This window comes from Biomphalaria glabrata, chromosome 14 (genome assembly GCF_947242115.1).
Source record: "Biomphalaria glabrata chromosome 14, xgBioGlab47.1, whole genome shotgun sequence".
Lineage (NCBI taxonomy): Eukaryota > Metazoa > Mollusca > Gastropoda > Planorbidae > Biomphalaria > Biomphalaria glabrata.
In genome coordinates, this window is record NC_074724.1 from 748,542 (window position 1) to 766,410 (window position 17,869).

A 17,869-nucleotide genomic window follows, 5' to 3' on the forward strand; every position below is an offset into this window, starting at 1 on the left:
CTGGTCTATCACTTGATGTCGTAGATAGTTTCTCTCTGGTCTGTCTCTTGATGTCGTAGATAGTTTCTCTCTGGTCTATCACTTGATGTCGTAGATAGTTTCTCTCTGGTCTGTCTCTTGATGTCGTAGATAGTTTATCTCTGGTCTGTCACTTGATGTCGTAGATAGTTTATCTCTGGTCTGTCACTTGATGTCGTAGATAGTTTATCTCTGGTCTGTCACTTGATGTCGTAGATAGTTTATCTCTGGTCTGTCACTTGATGTCGTAGATAGTTTATCTCTGGTCTGTCACTTGATGTCGTAGATAGTTTCTCTCTGGTCTGTCTCTTGATGTCGTAGATAGTTTATCTCTGGTCTGTCACTTGATGTCGTAGATAGTTTCTCTCTGGTCTGTCTCTTGATGTCGTAGATAGTTTCTCTCTGGTCTGTCTCTTGATGTCGTAGATAGTTTATCTCTGGTCTGTCTCTTGATGTCGTAGATAGTTTCTCTCTGGTCTATCACTTGATGTCGTAGATAGTTTCTCTCTGGTCTGTCACTTGATGTCGTAGATAGTTTCTCTCTGGTCTGTCTCTTGATGTCGTAGATAGTTTCTCTCTGGTCTGTCACTTGATGTCGTAGATAGTTTATCTCTGGTCTATCACTTGATGTCGTAGATAGTTTCTCTCTGGTCTATCACTTGATGTCGTAGATAGTTTATCTCTCGTCTATCACTTGATGTCGTAGATAGTTTATCTCTCGTGTGTCCCTTGATGTCGTAGATAGTTTATCTCTGGTCTGTCACTTGATGTCGTAGATAGTTTATCTCTGGTCTGTCACTTGATGTCGTAGATAGTTTATCTCTGGTCTATCACTTGATGTCGTAGATAGTTTCTCTCTGGTCTATCACTTGATGTCGTAGATAGTTTATCTCTGGTCTATCACTTGATGTCGTAGATAGTTTATCTCTCGTCTATCACTTGATGTCGTAGATAGTTTATCTCTGGTCTATCACTTGATGTCGTAGATAGTTTCTCTCTCGTCTATCACTTGATGTCGTAGATAGTTTATCTCTGGTCTATCACTTGATGTCGTAGATAGTTTATCTCTCGTCTATCACTTGATGTCGTAGATAGTTTATCTCTCGTGTGTCCCTTGATGTCGTAGATAGTTTCTCTCTGGTCTGTCACTTGATGTCGTAGATAGTTTATCTCTCGTCTATCACTTGATGTCGTAGATAGTTTATCTCTCGTGTGTCCCTTGATGTCGTAGATAGTTTCTCTCTGGTCTGTCACTTGATGTCGTAGATAGTTTATCTCTGGTCTATCACTTGATGTCGTAGATAGTTTCTCTCTGGTCTGTCACTTGATGTCGTAGATAGTTTATCTCTCGTCTGTCACTTGATGTCGTAGATAGTTTATCTCTCGTCTATCACTTGATGTCGTAGATAGTTTCTCTCTGGTCTGTCACTTGATGTCGTAGATAGTTTATCTCTGGTCTATCACTTGATGTCGTAGATAGTTTCTCTCTGGTCTGTCACTTGATGTCGTAGATAGTTTCTCTCTGGTCTGTCACTTGATGTCGTAGATAGTTTATCTCTGGTCTGTCACTTGATGTCGTAGATAGTTTCTCTCTGGTCTATCACTTGATGTCGTAGATAGTTTCTCTCTGGTCTGTCACTTGATGTCGTAGATAGTTTATCTCTGGTCTATCACTTGATGTCGTAGATAGTTTATCTCTCGTCTGTACCTTGATGTAGTAGATAGTTTATCTCTGGTCTGTCACTTGATGTCGTAGATAGTTTATCTCTGGTCTATCACTTGATGTCGTAGATAGTTTCTCTCTGGTCTATCACTTGATGTCGTAGATAGTTTATCTCTGGTCTATCACTTGATGTCGTAGATAGTTTATCTCTGGTCTATCACTTGATGTCGTAGATAGTTTATCTCTGGTCTATCACTTGATGTCGTAGATAGTTTATCTCTCGTCTATCACTTGATGTCGTAGATAGTTTATCTCTCGTCTGTACCTTGATGTCGTAGATAGTTTCTCTCTGGTCTGTACCTTGATGTAGTAGATAGTTTATCTCTGGTCTGTCACTTGATGTCGTAGATAGTTTATCTCTCGTCTATCACTTGATGTCGTAGATAGTTTATCTCTCGTCTGTACCTTGATGTCGTAGATAGTTTCTCTCTGGTCTGTCACTTGATGTCGTAGATAGTTTATCTCTGGTCTGTCACTTGATGTCGTAGATAGTTTCTCTCTGGTCTATCACTTGATGTCGTAGATAGTTTCTCTCTGGTCTATCACTTGATGTCGTAGATAGTTTCTCTCTGGTCTATCACTTGATGTCGTAGATAGTTTATCTCTGGTCTATCACTTGATGTCGTAGATAGTTTATCTCTGGTCTATCACTTGATGTCGTAGATAGTTTATCTCTGGTCTGTCACTTGATGTCGTAGATAGTTTCTCTCTGGTCTATCACTTGATGTAGTAGATAGTTTCTCTCTGGTCTATCACTTGATGTCGTAGATAGTTTATCTCTGGTCTATCACTTGATGTCGTAGATAGTTTCTCTCTGGTCTATCACTTGATGTCGTAGATAGTTTCTCTCTGGTCTATCACTTGATGTCGTAGATAGTTTCTCTCTGGTCTGTCACTTGATGTCGTAGATAGTTTATCTCTGGTCTATCACTTGATGTCGTAGATAGTTTATCTCTGGTCTATCACTTGATGTCGTAGATAGTTTATCTCTGGTCTGTCACTTGATGTCGTAGATAGTTTATCTCTGGTCTGTCACTTGATGTCGTAGATAGTTTATCTCTCGTCTGTCACTTGATGTCGTAGATAGTTTCTCTCTGGTCTATCACTTGATGTCGTAGATAGTTTCTCTCTGGTCTATCACTTGATGTCGTAGATAGTTTCTCTCTCGTCTGTCACTTGATGTTGTAGATAGTTTCTCTCTGGTCTATCACTTGATGTCGTAGATAGTTTATCTCTGGTCTGTCACTTGATGTCGTAGATAGTTTCTCTCTCGTCTATCACTTGATGTCGTAGATAGTTTCTCTCTGGTCTATCACTTGATGTCGTAGATAGTTTCTCTCTGGTCTATCACTTGATGTCGTAGATAGTTTCTCTCTCGTCTATCACTTGATGTCGTAGATAGTTTCTCTCTGGTCTGTCACTTGATGTCGTAGATAGTTTCTCTCTGGTCTATCACTTGATGTCGTAGATAGTTTCTCTCTGGTCTATCACTTGATGTCGTAGATAGTTTCTCTCTGGTCTGTCACTTGATGTCGTAGATAGTTTATCTCTGGTCTATCACTTGATGTCGTAGATAGTTTATCTCTGGTCTGTCACTTGATGTCGTAGATAGTTTATCTCTCGTCTATCACTTGATGTCGTAGATAGTTTCTCTCTGGTCTGTCACTTGATGTCGTAGATAGTTTCTCTCTCGTCTGTCACTTGATGTCGTAGATAGTTTATCTCTGGTCTATCACTTGATGTCGTAGATAGTTTATCTCTGGTCTATCACTTGATGTAGTAGATAGTTTCTCTCTCGTCTGTCACTTGATGTCGTAGATAGTTTATCTCTCGTCTGTCACTTGATGTCGTAGATAGTTTATCTCTGGTCTATCACTTGATGTCGTAGATAGTTTATCTCTGGTCTGTCACTTGATGTCGTAGATAGTTTCTCTCTGGTCTGTCACTTGATGTCGTAGATAGTTTATCTCTGGTCTATCACTTGATGTCGTAGATAGTTTCTCTCTGGTCTATCACTTGATGTCGTAGATAGTTTATCTCTGGTCTATCACTTGATGTCGTAGATAGTTTCTCTCTCGTCTGTCACTTGATGTCGTAGATAGTTTATCTCTGGTCTGTCACTTGATGTCGTAGATAGTTTCTCTCTCGTCTGTCACTTGATGTCGTAGATAGTTTATCTCTCGTCTGTCACTTGATGTCGTAGATAGTTTATCTCTGGTCTATCACTTGATGTCGTAGATAGTTTCTCTCTGGTCTATCACTTGATGTCGTAGATAGTTTCTCTCTCGTCTATCACTTGATGTCGTAGATAGTTTCTCTCTCGTCTGTCACTTGATGTCGTAGATAGTTTCTCTCTCGTCTGTCACTTGATGTCGTAGATAGTTTCTCTCTCGTCTGTCACTTGATGTCGTAGATAGTTTATCTCTCGTCTATCACTTGATGTCGTAGATAGTTTCTCTCTGGTCTATCACTTGATGTCGTAGATAGTTTATCTCTGGTCTATCACTTGATGTCGTAGATAGTTTATCTCTGGTCTATCACTTGATGTCGTAGATAGTTTATCTCTGGTCTATCACTTGATGTCGTAGATAGTTTATCTCTGGTCTATCACTTGATGTCGTAGATAGTTTCTCTCTGGTCTATCACTTGATGTCGTAGATAGTTTCTCTCTGGTCTATCACTTGATGTCGTAGATAGTTTCTCTCTGGTCTGTCACTTGATGTCGTAGATAGTTTATCTCTGGTCTGTCACTTGATGTCGTAGATAGTTTCTCTCTGGTCTATCACTTGATGTCGTAGATAGTTTCTCTCTGGTCTATCACTTGATGTCGTAGATAGTTTCTCTCTGGTCTATCACTTGATGTCGTAGATAGTTTCTCTCTGGTCTATCACTTGATGTCGTAGATAGTTTCTCTCTGGTCTATCACTTGATGTCGTAGATAGTTTCTCTCTGGTCTATCACTTGATGTCGTAGATAGTTTCTCTCTGGTCTATCACTTGATGTCGTAGATAGTTTCTCTCTGGTCTATCACTTGATGTCGTAGATAGTTTCTCTCTGGTCTATCACTTGATGTCGTAGATAGTTTCTCTCTGGTCTATCACTTGATGTCGTAGATAGTTTCTCTCTGGTCTATCACTTGATGTCGTAGATAGTTTCTCTCTGGTCTATCACTTGATGTCGTAGATAGTTTATCTCTCGTCTATCACTTGATGTCGTAGATAGTTTCTCTCTGGTCTATCACTTGATGTCGTAGATAGTTTCTCTCTGGTCTGTCACTTGATGTCGTAGATAGTTTCTCTCTGGTCTGTCACTTGATGTCGTAGATAGTTTATCTCTGGTCTGTCACTTGATGTCGTAGATAGTTTCTCTCTCGTCTGTCACTTGATGTCGTAGATAGTTTATCTCTGGTCTATCACTTGATGTCGTAGATAGTTTCTCTCTGGTCTATCACTTGATGTCGTAGATAGTTTCTCTCTGGTCTATCACTTGATGTCGTAGATAGTTTATCTCTCGTCTATCACTTGATGTCGTAGATAGTTTCTCTCTGGTCTATCACTTGATGTCGTAGATAGTTTATCTCTGGTCTGTCACTTGATGTCGTAGATAGTTTATCTCTGGTCTATCACTTGATGTCGTAGATAGTTTATCTCTCGTCTATCACTTGATGTCGTAGATAGTTTATCTCTCGTCTATCACTTGATGTCGTAGATAGTTTATCTCTGGTCTGTCACTTGATGTCGTAGATAGTTTATCTCTGGTCTGTCACTTGATGTCGTAGATAGTTTATCTCTGGTCTATCACTTGATGTCGTAGATAGTTTCTCTCTGGTCTGTCACTTGATGTCGTAGATAGTTTATCTCTCGTCTATCACTTGATGTCGTAGATAGTTTATCTCTCGTCTATCACTTGATGTCGTAGATAGTTTATCTCTGGTCTGTCACTTGATGTCGTAGATAGTTTATCTCTGGTCTGTACCTTGATGTCGTAGATAGTTTCTCTCTGGTCTGTCACTTGATGTCGTAGATAGTTTCTCTCTGGTCTATCACTTGATGTCGTAGATAGTTTATCTCTGGTCTATCACTTGATGTCGTAGATAGTTTATCTCTGGTCTATCACTTGATGTCGTAGATAGTTTATCTCTGGTCTATCACTTGATGTCGTAGATAGTTTATCTCGGGTCTATCACTTGATGTCGTAGACAGTTTATCTCTGGTCTGTCACTTGATGTCGTAGATAGTTTATCTCTCGTCTATCACTTGATGTCGTAGATAGTTTCTCTCTGGTCTGTCACTTGATGTCGTAGATAGTTTATCTCTGGTCTGTCACTTGATGTCGTAGATAGTTTATCTCTGGTCTGTCACTTGATGTCGTAGATAGTTTCTCTCTGGTCTATCACTTGATGTCGTAGATAGTTTCTCTCTGGTCTATCACTTGATGTCGTAGATAGTTTATCTCTGGTCTATCACTTGATGTCGTAGATAGTTTATCTCTGGTCTATCACTTGATGTCGTAGATAGTTTATCTCTGGTCTATCACTTGATGTCGTAGATAGTTTATCTCTGGTCTATCACTTGATGTCGTAGATAGTTTATCTCTGGTCTATCACTTGATGTCGTAGATAGTTTATCTCTGGTCTATCACTTGATGTCGTAGATAGTTTATCTCTGGTCTATCACTTGATGTCGTAGATAGTTTCTCTCTGGTCTATCACTTGATGTCGTAGATAGTTTCTCTCTGGTCTATCACTTGATGTCGTAGATAGTTTCTCTCTGGTCTATCACTTGATGTCGTAGATAGTTTATCTCTCGTCTGTCACTTGATGTCGTAGATAGTTTATCTCTGGTCTGTCACTTGATGTCGTAGATAGTTTCTCTCTGGTCTGTCACTTGATGTCGTAGATAGTTTCTCTCTCGTCTGTCACTTGATGTCGTAGATAGTTTCTCTCTGGTCTGTCACTTGATGTCGTAGATAGTTTCTCTCTGGTCTATCACTTGATGTCGTAGATAGTTTATCTCTCGTCTGTCACTTGATGTCGTAGATAGTTTCTCTCTCGTCTATCACTTGATGTCGTAGATAGTTTATCTCTGGTCTATCACTTGATGTCGTAGATAGTTTATCTCTGGTCTGTCACTTGATGTCGTAGATAGTTTATCTCTGGTCTATCACTTGATGTCGTAGATAGTTTCTCTCTGGTCTATCACTTGATGTCGTAGATAGTTTCTCTCTCGTCTGTCACTTGATGTCGTAGATAGTTTATCTCTGGTCTATCACTTGATGTCGTAGATAGTTTATCTCTGGTCTATCACTTGATGTCGTAGATAGTTTATCTCTGGTCTATCACTTGATGTCGTAGATAGTTTCTCTCTCGTCTGTCACTTGATGTCGTAGATAGTTTATCTCTGGTCTATCACTTGATGTCGTAGATAGTTTATCTCTGGTCTATCACTTGATGTCGTAGATAGTTTATCTCTGGTCTATCACTTGATGTCGTAGATAGTTTATCTCTGGTCTATCACTTGATGTCGTAGATAGTTTATCTCTGGTCTATCACTTGATGTCGTAGATAGTTTATCTCTGGTCTGTCACTTGATGTCGTAGATAGTTTATCTCTGGTCTATCACTTGATGTCGTAGATAGTTTATCTCTGGTCTGTCACTTGATGTCGTAGATAGTTTATCTCTGGTCTATCACTTGATGTCGTAGATAGTTTATCTCTGGTCTATCACTTGATGTCGTAGATAGTTTATCTCTGGTCTATCACTTGATGTCGTAGATAGTTTATCTCTGGTCTATCACTTGATGTCGTAGATAGTTTATCTCTGGTCTATCACTTGATGTCGTAGATAGTTTATCTCTGGTCTATCACTTGATGTCGTAGATAGTTTCTCTCTGGTCTGTCACTTGATGTCGTAGATAGTTTCTCTCTGGTCTATCACTTGATGTCGTAGATAGTTTATCTCTGGTCTATCACTTGATGTCGTAGATAGTTTATCTCTGGTCTATCACTTGATGTCGTAGATAGTTTATCTCTGGTCTGTCACTTGATGTCGTAGATAGTTTATCTCTGGTCTATCACTTGATGTCGTAGATAGTTTATCTCTGGTCTGTCACTTGATGTCGTAGATAGTTTATCTCTGGTCTGTCACTTGATGTCGTAGATAGTTTATCTCTGGTCTATCACTTGATGTCGTAGATAGTTTCTCTCTGGTCTATCACTTGATGTCGTAGATAGTTTATCTCTCGTCTATCACTTGATGTCGTAGATAGTTTATCTCTGGTCTGTCACTTGATGTCGTAGATAGTTTATCTCTGGTCTATCACTTGATGTCGTAGATAGTTTATCTCTCGTCTATCACTTGATGTCGTAGATAGTTTCTCTCTGGTCTGTCACTTGATGTCGTAGATAGTTTATCTCTGGTCTATCACTTGATGTCGTAGATAGTTTATCTCTGGTCTGTCACTTGATGTCGTAGATAGTTTCTCTCTGGTCTATCACTTGATGTCGTAGATAGTTTATCTCTGGTCTGTCACTTGATGTCGTAGATAGTTTATCTCTGGTCTATCACTTGATGTTGTAGATAGTTTCTCTCTGGTCTGTCACTTGATGTCGTAGATAGTTTCTCTCTGGTCTGTCACTTGATGTCGTAGATAGTTTATCTCTGGTCTATCACTTGATGTCGTAGATAGTTTATCTCTGGTCTATCACTTGATGTCGTAGATAGTTTATCTCTCGTCTATCACTTGATGTCGTAGATAGTTTATCTCTGGTCTGTCACTTGATGTCGTAGATAGTTTCTCTCTCGTCTGTACCTTGATGTAGTAGATAGTTTATCTCTGGTCTGTCACTTGATGTCGTAGATAGTTTCTCTCTGGTCTGTCACTTGATGTCGTAGATAGTTTCTCTCTCGTCTGTACCTTGATGTAGTAGATAGTTTATCTCTGGTCTGTCACTTGATGTCGTAGATAGTTTCTCTCTGGTCTGTCACTTGATGTCGTAGATAGTTTCTCTCTGGTCTGTCACTTGATGTCGTAGATAGTTTATCTCTGGTCTGTCACTTGATGTCGTAGATAGTTTCTCTCTCGTCTGTACCTTGATGTAGTAGATAGTTTATCTCTGGTCTGTCACTTGATGTCGTAGATAGTTTATCTCTGGTCTATCACTTGATGTAGTAGATAGTTTATCTCTCGTCTGTCACTTGATGTCGTAGATAGTTTCTCTCTCGTCTGTACCTTGATGTAGTAGATAGTTTATCTCTGGTCTGTCACTTGATGTCGTAGATAGTTTCTCTCTGGTCTATCACTTGATGTCGTAGATAGTTTCTCTCTGGTCTATCACTTGATGTCGTAGATAGTTTCTCTCTGGTCTATCACTTGATGTCGTAGATAGTTTCTCTCTGGTCTATCACTTGATGTCGTAGATAGTTTCTCTCTGGTCTGTCACTTGATGTCGTAGATAGTTTCTCTCTGGTCTGTCACTTGATGTCGTAGATAGTTTATCTCTCGTCTGTCACTTGATGTCGTAGATAGTTTCTCTCTGGTCTGTCACTTGATGTCGTAGATAGTTTCTCTCTGGTCTGTCACTTGATGTCGTAGATAGTTTCTCTCTGGTCTATCACTTGATGTCGTAGATAGTTTATCTCTGGTCTGTCACTTGATGTCGTAGATAGTTTATCTCTGGTCTGTCACTTGATGTCGTAGATAGTTTCTCTCTGGTCTGTCACTTGATGTCGTAGATAGTTTCTCTCTGGTCTGTCACTTGATGTCGTAGATAGTTTCTCTCTGGTCTGTCACTTGATGTCGTAGATAGTTTATCTCTGGTCTATCACTTGATGTCGTAGATAGTTTATCTCTGGTCTGTCACTTGATGTCGTAGATAGTTTATCTCTGGTCTGTCACTTGATGTCGTAGATAGTTTCTCTCTGGTCTATCACTTGATGTCGTAGATAGTTTATCTCTGATCTGTCACTTGATGTCGTAGATAGTTTATCTCTGGTCTGTCACTTGATGTCGTAGATAGTTTCTCTCTGGTCTGTCACTTGATGTCGTAGATAGTTTCTCTCTGGTCTATCACTTGATGTCGTAGATAGTTTATCTCTGGTCTGTCACTTGATGTCGTAGATAGTTTCTCTCTGGTCTATCACTTGATGTCGTAGATAGTTTATCTCTGGTCTGTCACTTGATGTCGTAGATAGTTTCTCTCTGGTCTGTCACTTGATGTCGTAGATAGTTTCTCTCTGGTCTATCACTTGATGTCGTAGATAGTTTATCTCTCGTCTGTCACTTGATGTCGTAGATAGTTTATCTCTGGTCTATCACTTGATGTCGTAGATAGTTTCTCTCTGGTCTGTCACTTGATGTCGTAGATAGTTTCTCTCTGGTCTATCACTTGATGTCGTAGATAGTTTATCTCTGGTCTGTCACTTGATGTCGTAGATAGTTTCTCTCTGGTCTATCACTTGATGTCGTAGATAGTTTATCTCTGATCTGTCACTTGATGTCGTAGATAGTTTATCTCTGATCTATCACTTGATGTCGTAGATAGTTTATCTCTGGTCTGTCACTTGATGTCGTAGATAGTTTATCTCTGGTCTGTCACTTGATGTCGTAGATAGTTTCTCTCTGGTCTGTCACTTGATGTCGTAGATAGTTTCTCTCTGGTCTATCACTTGATGTCGTAGATAGTTTATCTCTGGTCTGTCACTTGATGTCGTAGATAGTTTATCTCTGGTCTATCACTTGATGTCGTAGATAGTTTATCTCTCGTCTGTCACTTGATGTCGTAGATAGTTTATCTCTGGTCTATCACTTGATGTCGTAGATAGTTTATCTCTGGTCTGTCACTTGATGTCGTAGATAGTTTATCTCTGGTCTGTCACTTGATGTCGTAGATAGTTTATCTCTGGTCTATCACTTGATGTCGTAGATAGTTTATCTCTGGTCTGTCACTTGATGTCGTAGATAGTTTATCTCTGGTCTGTCACTTGATGTCGTAGATAGTTTCTCTCTGGTCTATCACTTGATGTCGTAGATAGTTTCTCTCTGGTCTATCACTTGATGTCGTAGATAGTTTATCTCTGGTCTATCACTTGATGTCGTAGATAGTTTATCTCTGGTCTATCACTTGATGTCGTAGATAGTTTATCTCTCGTCTGTCACTTGATGTCGTAGATAGTTTCTCTCTCGTCTGTCACTTGATGTCGTAGATAGTTTCTCTCTGGTCTATCACTTGATGTTGTAGATAGTTTATCTCTCGTCTATCACTTGATGTCGTAGATAGTTTATCTCTGGTCTATCACTTGATGTCGTAGATAGTTTATCTCTCGTCTATCACTTGATGTCGTAGATAGTTTATCTCTCGTCTATCACTTGATGTCGTAGATAGTTTATCTCTCGTCTATCACTTGATGTCGTAGATAGTTTATCTCTGGTCTATCACTTGATGTCGTAGATAGTTTCTCTCTGGTCTGTCACTTGATGTCGTAGATAGTTTCTCTCTGGTCTGTCACTTGATGTCGTAGATAGTTTCTCTCTGGTCTGTCACTTGATGTCGTAGATAGTTTATCTCTCGTCTATCACTTGATGTCGTAGATAGTTTCTCTCTGGTCTGTCACTTGATGTCGTAGATAGTTTATCTCTCGTCTATCACTTGATGTCGTAGATAGTTTCTCTCTGGTCTATCACTTGATGTCGTAGATAGTTTCTCTCTGGTCTATCACTTGATGTCGTAGATAGTTTCTCTCTGGTCTATCACTTGATGTCGTAGATAGTTTCTCTCTGGTCTGTCACTTGATGTCGTAGATAGTTTATCTCTGGTCTGTCACTTGATGTCGTAGATAGTTTATCTCTGGTCTATCACTTGATGTCGTAGATAGTTTATCTCTGATCTATCACTTGATGTCGTAGATAGTTTCTCTCTGGTCTGTCACTTGATGTCGTAGATAGTTTATCTCTCGTCTATCACTTGATGTCGTAGATAGTTTCTCTCTGGTCTGTCACTTGATGTCGTAGATAGTTTATCTCTGGTCTATCACTTGATGTCGTAGATAGTTTCTCTCTCGTCTGTCACTTGATGTCGTAGATAGTTTATCTCTGGTCTGTCACTTGATGTCGTAGATAGTTTCTCTCTCGTCTGTCACTTGATGTCGTAGATAGTTTATCTCTGGTCTATCACTTGATGTCGTAGATAGTTTATCTCTGGTCTGTCACTTGATGTCGTAGATAGTTTCTCTCTGGTCTGTCACTTGATGTCGTAGATAGTTTCTCTCTGGTCTGTACCTTGATGTCGTAGATAGTTTATCTCTGGTCTATCACTTGATGTCGTAGATAGTTTATCTCTGGTCTGTCACTTGATGTCGTAGATAGTTTATCTCTCGTCTGTCACTTGATGTCGTAGATAGTTTCTCTCTGGTCTATCACTTGATGTCGTAGATAGTTTATCTCTGGTCTATCACTTGATGTCGTAGATAGTTTATCTCTCGTGTGTCACTTGATGTCGTAGATAGTTTATCTCTCGTGTGTCACTTGATGTCGTAGATAGTTTCTCTCTGGTCTGTCACTTGATGTCGTAGATAGTTTATCTCTGGTCTATCACTTGATGTCGTAGATAGTTTCTCTCTGGTCTATCACTTGATGTCGTAGATAGTTTCTCTCTGGTCTATCACTTGATGTCGTAGATAGTTTCTCTCTGGTCTATCACTTGATGTCGTAGATAGTTTCTCTCTGGTCTATCACTTGATGTCGTAGATAGTTTCTCTCTGGTCTATCACTTGATGTCGTAGATAGTTTCTCTCTGGTCTATCACTTGATGTCGTAGATAGTTTCTCTCTGGTCTATCACTTGATGTCGTAGATAGTTTCTCTCTGGTCTGTCACTTGATGTCGTAGATAGTTTATCTCTGGTCTGTCACTTGATGTCGTAGATAGTTTCTCTCTGGTCTGTCACTTGATGTCGTAGATAGTTTCTCTCTGGTCTATCACTTGATGTCGTAGATAGTTTCTCTCTCGTCTATCACTTGATGTCGTAGATAGTTTCTCTCTGGTCTATCACTTGATGTAGTAGATAGTTTATCTCTGGTCTGTCACTTGATGTCGTAGATAGTTTATCTCTGGTCTGTCACTTGATGTCGTAGATAGTTTCTCTCTGGTCTGTCACTTGATGTCGTAGATAGTTTATCTCTCGTCTGTCACTTGATGTCGTAGATAGTTTCTCTCTGGTCTATCACTTGATGTCGTAGATAGTTTATCTCTGGTCTATCACTTGATGTCGTAGATAGTTTATCTCTCGTGTGTCACTTGATGTCGTAGATAGTTTATCTCTCGTGTGTCACTTGATGTCGTAGATAGTTTATCTCTGGTCTGTCACTTGATGTCGTAGATAGTTTATCTCTGGTCTATCACTTGATGTCGTAGATAGTTTCTCTCTGGTCTGTCACTTGATGTCGTAGATAGTTTATCTCTGGTCTATCACTTGATGTCGTAGATAGTTTCTCTCTGGTCTATCACTTGATGTCGTAGATAGTTTCTCTCTGGTCTGTCACTTGATGTCGTAGATAGTTTATCTCTGGTCTGTCACTTGATGTCGTAGATAGTTTATCTCTCGTCTGTCACTTGATGTCGTAGATAGTTTCTCTCTGGTCTATCACTTGATGTCGTAGATAGTTTCTCTCTGGTCTATCACTTGATGTCGTAGATAGTTTATCTCTGGTCTGTCACTTGATGTCGTAGATAGTTTATCTCTCGTCTGTCACTTGATGTCGTAGATAGTTTCTCTCTGGTCTATCACTTGATGTCGTAGATAGTTTCTCTCTGGTCTATCACTTGATGTCGTAGATAGTTTCTCTCTGGTCTATCACTTGATGTCGTAGATAGTTTCTCTCTGGTCTGTCACTTGATGTCGTAGATAGTTTATCTCTCGTCTATCACTTGATGTCGTAGATAGTTTCTCTCTGGTCTATCACTTGATGTCGTAGATAGTTTATCTCTGGTCTATCACTTGATGTCGTAGACAGTTTATCTCTGGTCTGTCACTTGATGTCGTAGATAGTTTCTCTCTGGTCTGTCACTTGATGTCGTAGATAGTTTCTCTCTGGTCTATCACTTGATGTCGTAGATAGTTTCTCTCTGGTCTATCACTTGATGTCGTAGATAGTTTCTCTCTGGTCTGTCACTTGATGTCGTAGATAGTTTATCTCTGGTCTATCACTTGATGTCGTAGATAGTTTCTCTCTGGTCTATCACTTGATGTCGTAGATAGTTTCTCTCTGGTCTATCACTTGATGTAGTAGATAGTTTCTCTCTGGTCTATCACTTGATGTCGTAGATAGTTTCTCTCTGGTCTATCACTTGATGTCGTAGATAGTTTCTCTCTGGTCTGTCACTTGATGTCGTAGATAGTTTCTCTCTGGTCTATCACTTGATGTCGTAGATAGTTTATCTCTGGTCTATCACTTGATGTCGTAGATAGTTTCTCTCTGGTCTATCACTTGATGTCGTAGATAGTTTATCTCTGGTCTATCACTTGATGTCGTAGATAGTTTATCTCTGGTCTATCACTTGATGTCGTAGATAGTTTCTCTCTGGTCTGTCACTTGATGTCGTAGATAGTTTATCTCTCGTCTGTCACTTGATGTCGTAGATAGTTTCTCTCTCGTCTATCACTTGATGTCGTAGATAGTTTATCTCTGGTCTGTCACTTGATGTCGTAGATAGTTTATCTCTCGTCTGTCACTTGATGTCGTAGATAGTTTCTCTCTGGTCTATCACTTGATGTCGTAGATAGTTTCTCTCTGGTCTATCACTTGATGTCGTAGATAGTTTCTCTCTGGTCTATCACTTGATGTCGTAGATAGTTTCTCTCTGGTCTGTCACTTGATGTCGTAGATAGTTTATCTCTGGTCTGTCACTTGATGTCGTAGATAGTTTCTCTCTGGTCTATCACTTGATGTCGTAGATAGTTTCTCTCTGGTCTGTCACTTGATGTCGTAGATAGTTTATCTCTGGTCTATCACTTGATGTCGTAGATAGTTTATCTCTGGTCTATCACTTGATGTCGTAGATAGTTTCTCTCTGGTCTGTCACTTGATGTCGTAGATAGTTTATCTCTGGTCTATCACTTGATGTCGTAGATAGTTTATCTCTGGTCTATCACTTGATGTCGTAGATAGTTTCTCTCTGGTCTATCACTTGATGTCGTAGATAGTTTATCTCTGGTCTATCACTTGATGTCGTAGATAGTTTATCTCTGGTCTATCACTTGATGTCGTAGATAGTTTATCTCTGGTCTATCACTTGATGTCGTAGATAGTTTATCTCTGGTCTATCACTTGATGTCGTAGATAGTTTATCTCTCGTCTGTCACTTGATGTCGTAGATAGTTTATCTCTCGTCTATCACTTGATGTCGTAGATAGTTTATCTCTCGTCTGTCACTTGATGTCGTAGATAGTTTATCTCTCGTCTGTCACTTGATGTCGTAGATAGTTTATCTCTGGTCTATCACTTGATGTCGTAGATAGTTTCTCTCTGGTCTATCACTTGATGTCGTAGATAGTTTATCTCTGGTCTATCACTTGATGTCGTAGATAGTTTATCTCTGGTCTGTCACTTGATGTCGTAGATAGTTTCTCTCTGGTCTATCACTTGATGTAGTAGATAGTTTCTCTCTGGTCTATCACTTGATGTCGTAGATAGTTTATCTCTGGTCTGTCACTTGATGTCGTAGATAGTTTCTCTCTGGTCTGTCACTTGATGTCGTAGATAGTTTATCTCTGGTCTGTCACTTGATGTCGTAGATAGTTTCTCTCTGGTCTGTCACTTGATGTCGTAGATAGTTTATCTCTGGTCTATCACTTGATGTCGTAGATAGTTTCTCTCTCGTCTGTCACTTGATGTCGTAGATAGTTTATCTCTGGTCTATCACTTGATGTCGTAGATAGTTTATCTCTGGTCTATCACTTGATGTCGTAGATAGTTTCTCTCTGGTCTATCACTTGATGTCGTAGATAGTTTCTCTCTGGTCTGTCACTTGATGTCGTAGATAGTTTCTCTCTGGTCTGTCACTTGATGTCGTAGATAGTTTATCTCTGGTCTGTCACTTGATGTCGTAGATAGTTTATCTCTCGTCTGTCACTTGATGTCGTAGATAGTTTCTCTCTCGTCTATCACTTGATGTCGTAGATAGTTTATCTCTGGTCTGTCACTTGATGTCGTAGATAGTTTATCTCTCGTCTGTCACTTGATGTCGTAGATAGTTTATCTCTCGTCTATCACTTGATGTCGTAGATAGTTTCTCTCTGGTCTGTCACTTGATGTCGTAGATAGTTTCTCTCTGGTCTATCACTTGATGTCGTAGATAGTTTCTCTCTGGTCTATCACTTGATGTCGTAGATAGTTTCTCTCTGGTCTATCACTTGATGTCGTAGATAGTTTCTCTCTGGTCTGTCACTTGATGTCGTAGATAGTTTATCTCTCGTCTATCACTTGATGTCGTAGATAGTTTATCTCTGGTCTATCACTTGATGTCGTAGATAGTTTCTCTCTCGTCTGTACCTTGATGTCGTAGATAGTTTATCTCTGGTCTATCACTTGATGTCGTAGATAGTTTATCTCTCGTCTGTCACTTGATGTCGTAGATAGTTTATCTCTGGTCTATCACTTGATGTCGTAGATAGTTTCTCTCTGGTCTATCACTTGATGTTGTAGATAGTTTATCTCTGGTCTATCACTTGATGTCGTAGATAGTTTATCTCTGGTCTATCACTTGATGTCGTAGATAGTTTATCTCTGGTCTATCACTTGATGTCGTAGATAGTTTATCTCTCGTCTATCACTTGATGTCGTAGATAGTTTCTCTCTCGTCTATCACTTGATGTCGTAGATAGTTTCTCTCTGGTCTATCACTTGATGTCGTAGATAGTTTATCTCTGGTCTATCACTTGATGTCGTAGATAGTTTATCTCTGGTCTATCACTTGATGTCGTAGATAGTTTATCTCTGGTCTATCACTTGATGTCGTAGATAGTTTATCTCTGGTCTGCCCCTTGATGTCGTAACAGTTCAACCCAATCCCTTGATTCTTTCTGGTTTAGCAGCATCGCAGGTTCTGCCACGGTGTATCACTTTGTTCTACAACAGCGGTTCTCAACCTTCTAAGCTCGGCGACCCCTTATTACAATCCCCCACTCTGCCGCGACCCCCCCCCCCAACCCCACTCACACAGACAGCAATAGAAGAATAGACAAAAATAATCCATTTTTTCGATGGTCTTTGGCGACCCCCTGGCAAATCGTCAATCGACCCCCCCCCCCCTCCACCAAGGGGGTCACGACCTACAGGTTTAGAACCCCTGCTCTACAATCTATCTTTTCTTCTAGCCTTCCTGTTTTTCATCCTACTATCACCAAAACAAACACTTCACCCAATGAACCGACCTGTTTCCTCGTGGCTATAGACGATCTCGTCATAGAGCCCCGGCTTCTGGATGTATCCCCGGTACCCGCACCGGAAGCGCGTACCACGTGACTGCGCGCTTATGATGACGTCAACAGTTCTCGTGCTGAGGACGAGGCACCCGTCGGTTTCTTCAACGATGTCATTTTGATCATTTAAGATCTGAAATAAAATTAAACAGATATAAGAACATTAGATATGTACCCTGAATACAAATAACAATGTGTAGTTATAAATATTTTTATTTTATATTGAAGGGATAAATGTAAGTTATATTGTTACGAAATATTGATTCTATTCAAAGATAATGTTAAATAGTTCTAACTCTGTTATGCTGATTGTAGTACCGTATGACAGTGCGCACAACTATTCAAGCCTTGTCAATATGTGTATTGCAATGTACTAGATTAGAGAGAAGGTTAGTTTTGTTAGACAAATATATTGTGTGTTGTTTTTAGCGACGGTAAAAGTAGTGACGTAGTAAGACAAGACTAATGACGTAGTAGACTTAGGCGAACAAGAGACCAACATGGCGTTATGTTAGAAGTAGGCTGTTTTAAATAGTAGTTAGATATAGCGACGTTTTAGGAAGACTGGACGGATTTCCCAGTGGTTAATAAAGTCTCATATTATAGAACTGAATGTTGTTATCAACTATATTCAGCATATGTCTATTTAGTAAT

The 17,869-nt window shown here is 39.7% G+C and overlaps 1 protein-coding gene across 1 annotated transcript in view; it reads right to left on the reverse strand.

Annotated features, from left to right (window-relative positions):
* The window catches only part of LOC106073579 (uncharacterized), a 185,928-nt gene that overhangs the window by 22,137 nt on the left and 145,922 nt on the right, over positions 1-17,869 (reverse strand). The window contains exon 6 of the mRNA XM_056009869.1: positions 17,168-17,348. Coding sequence (XP_055865844.1) covers positions 17,168-17,348 — 181 coding nt within the window. The remainder of the gene's footprint in view (positions 1-17,167; positions 17,349-17,869) is intronic.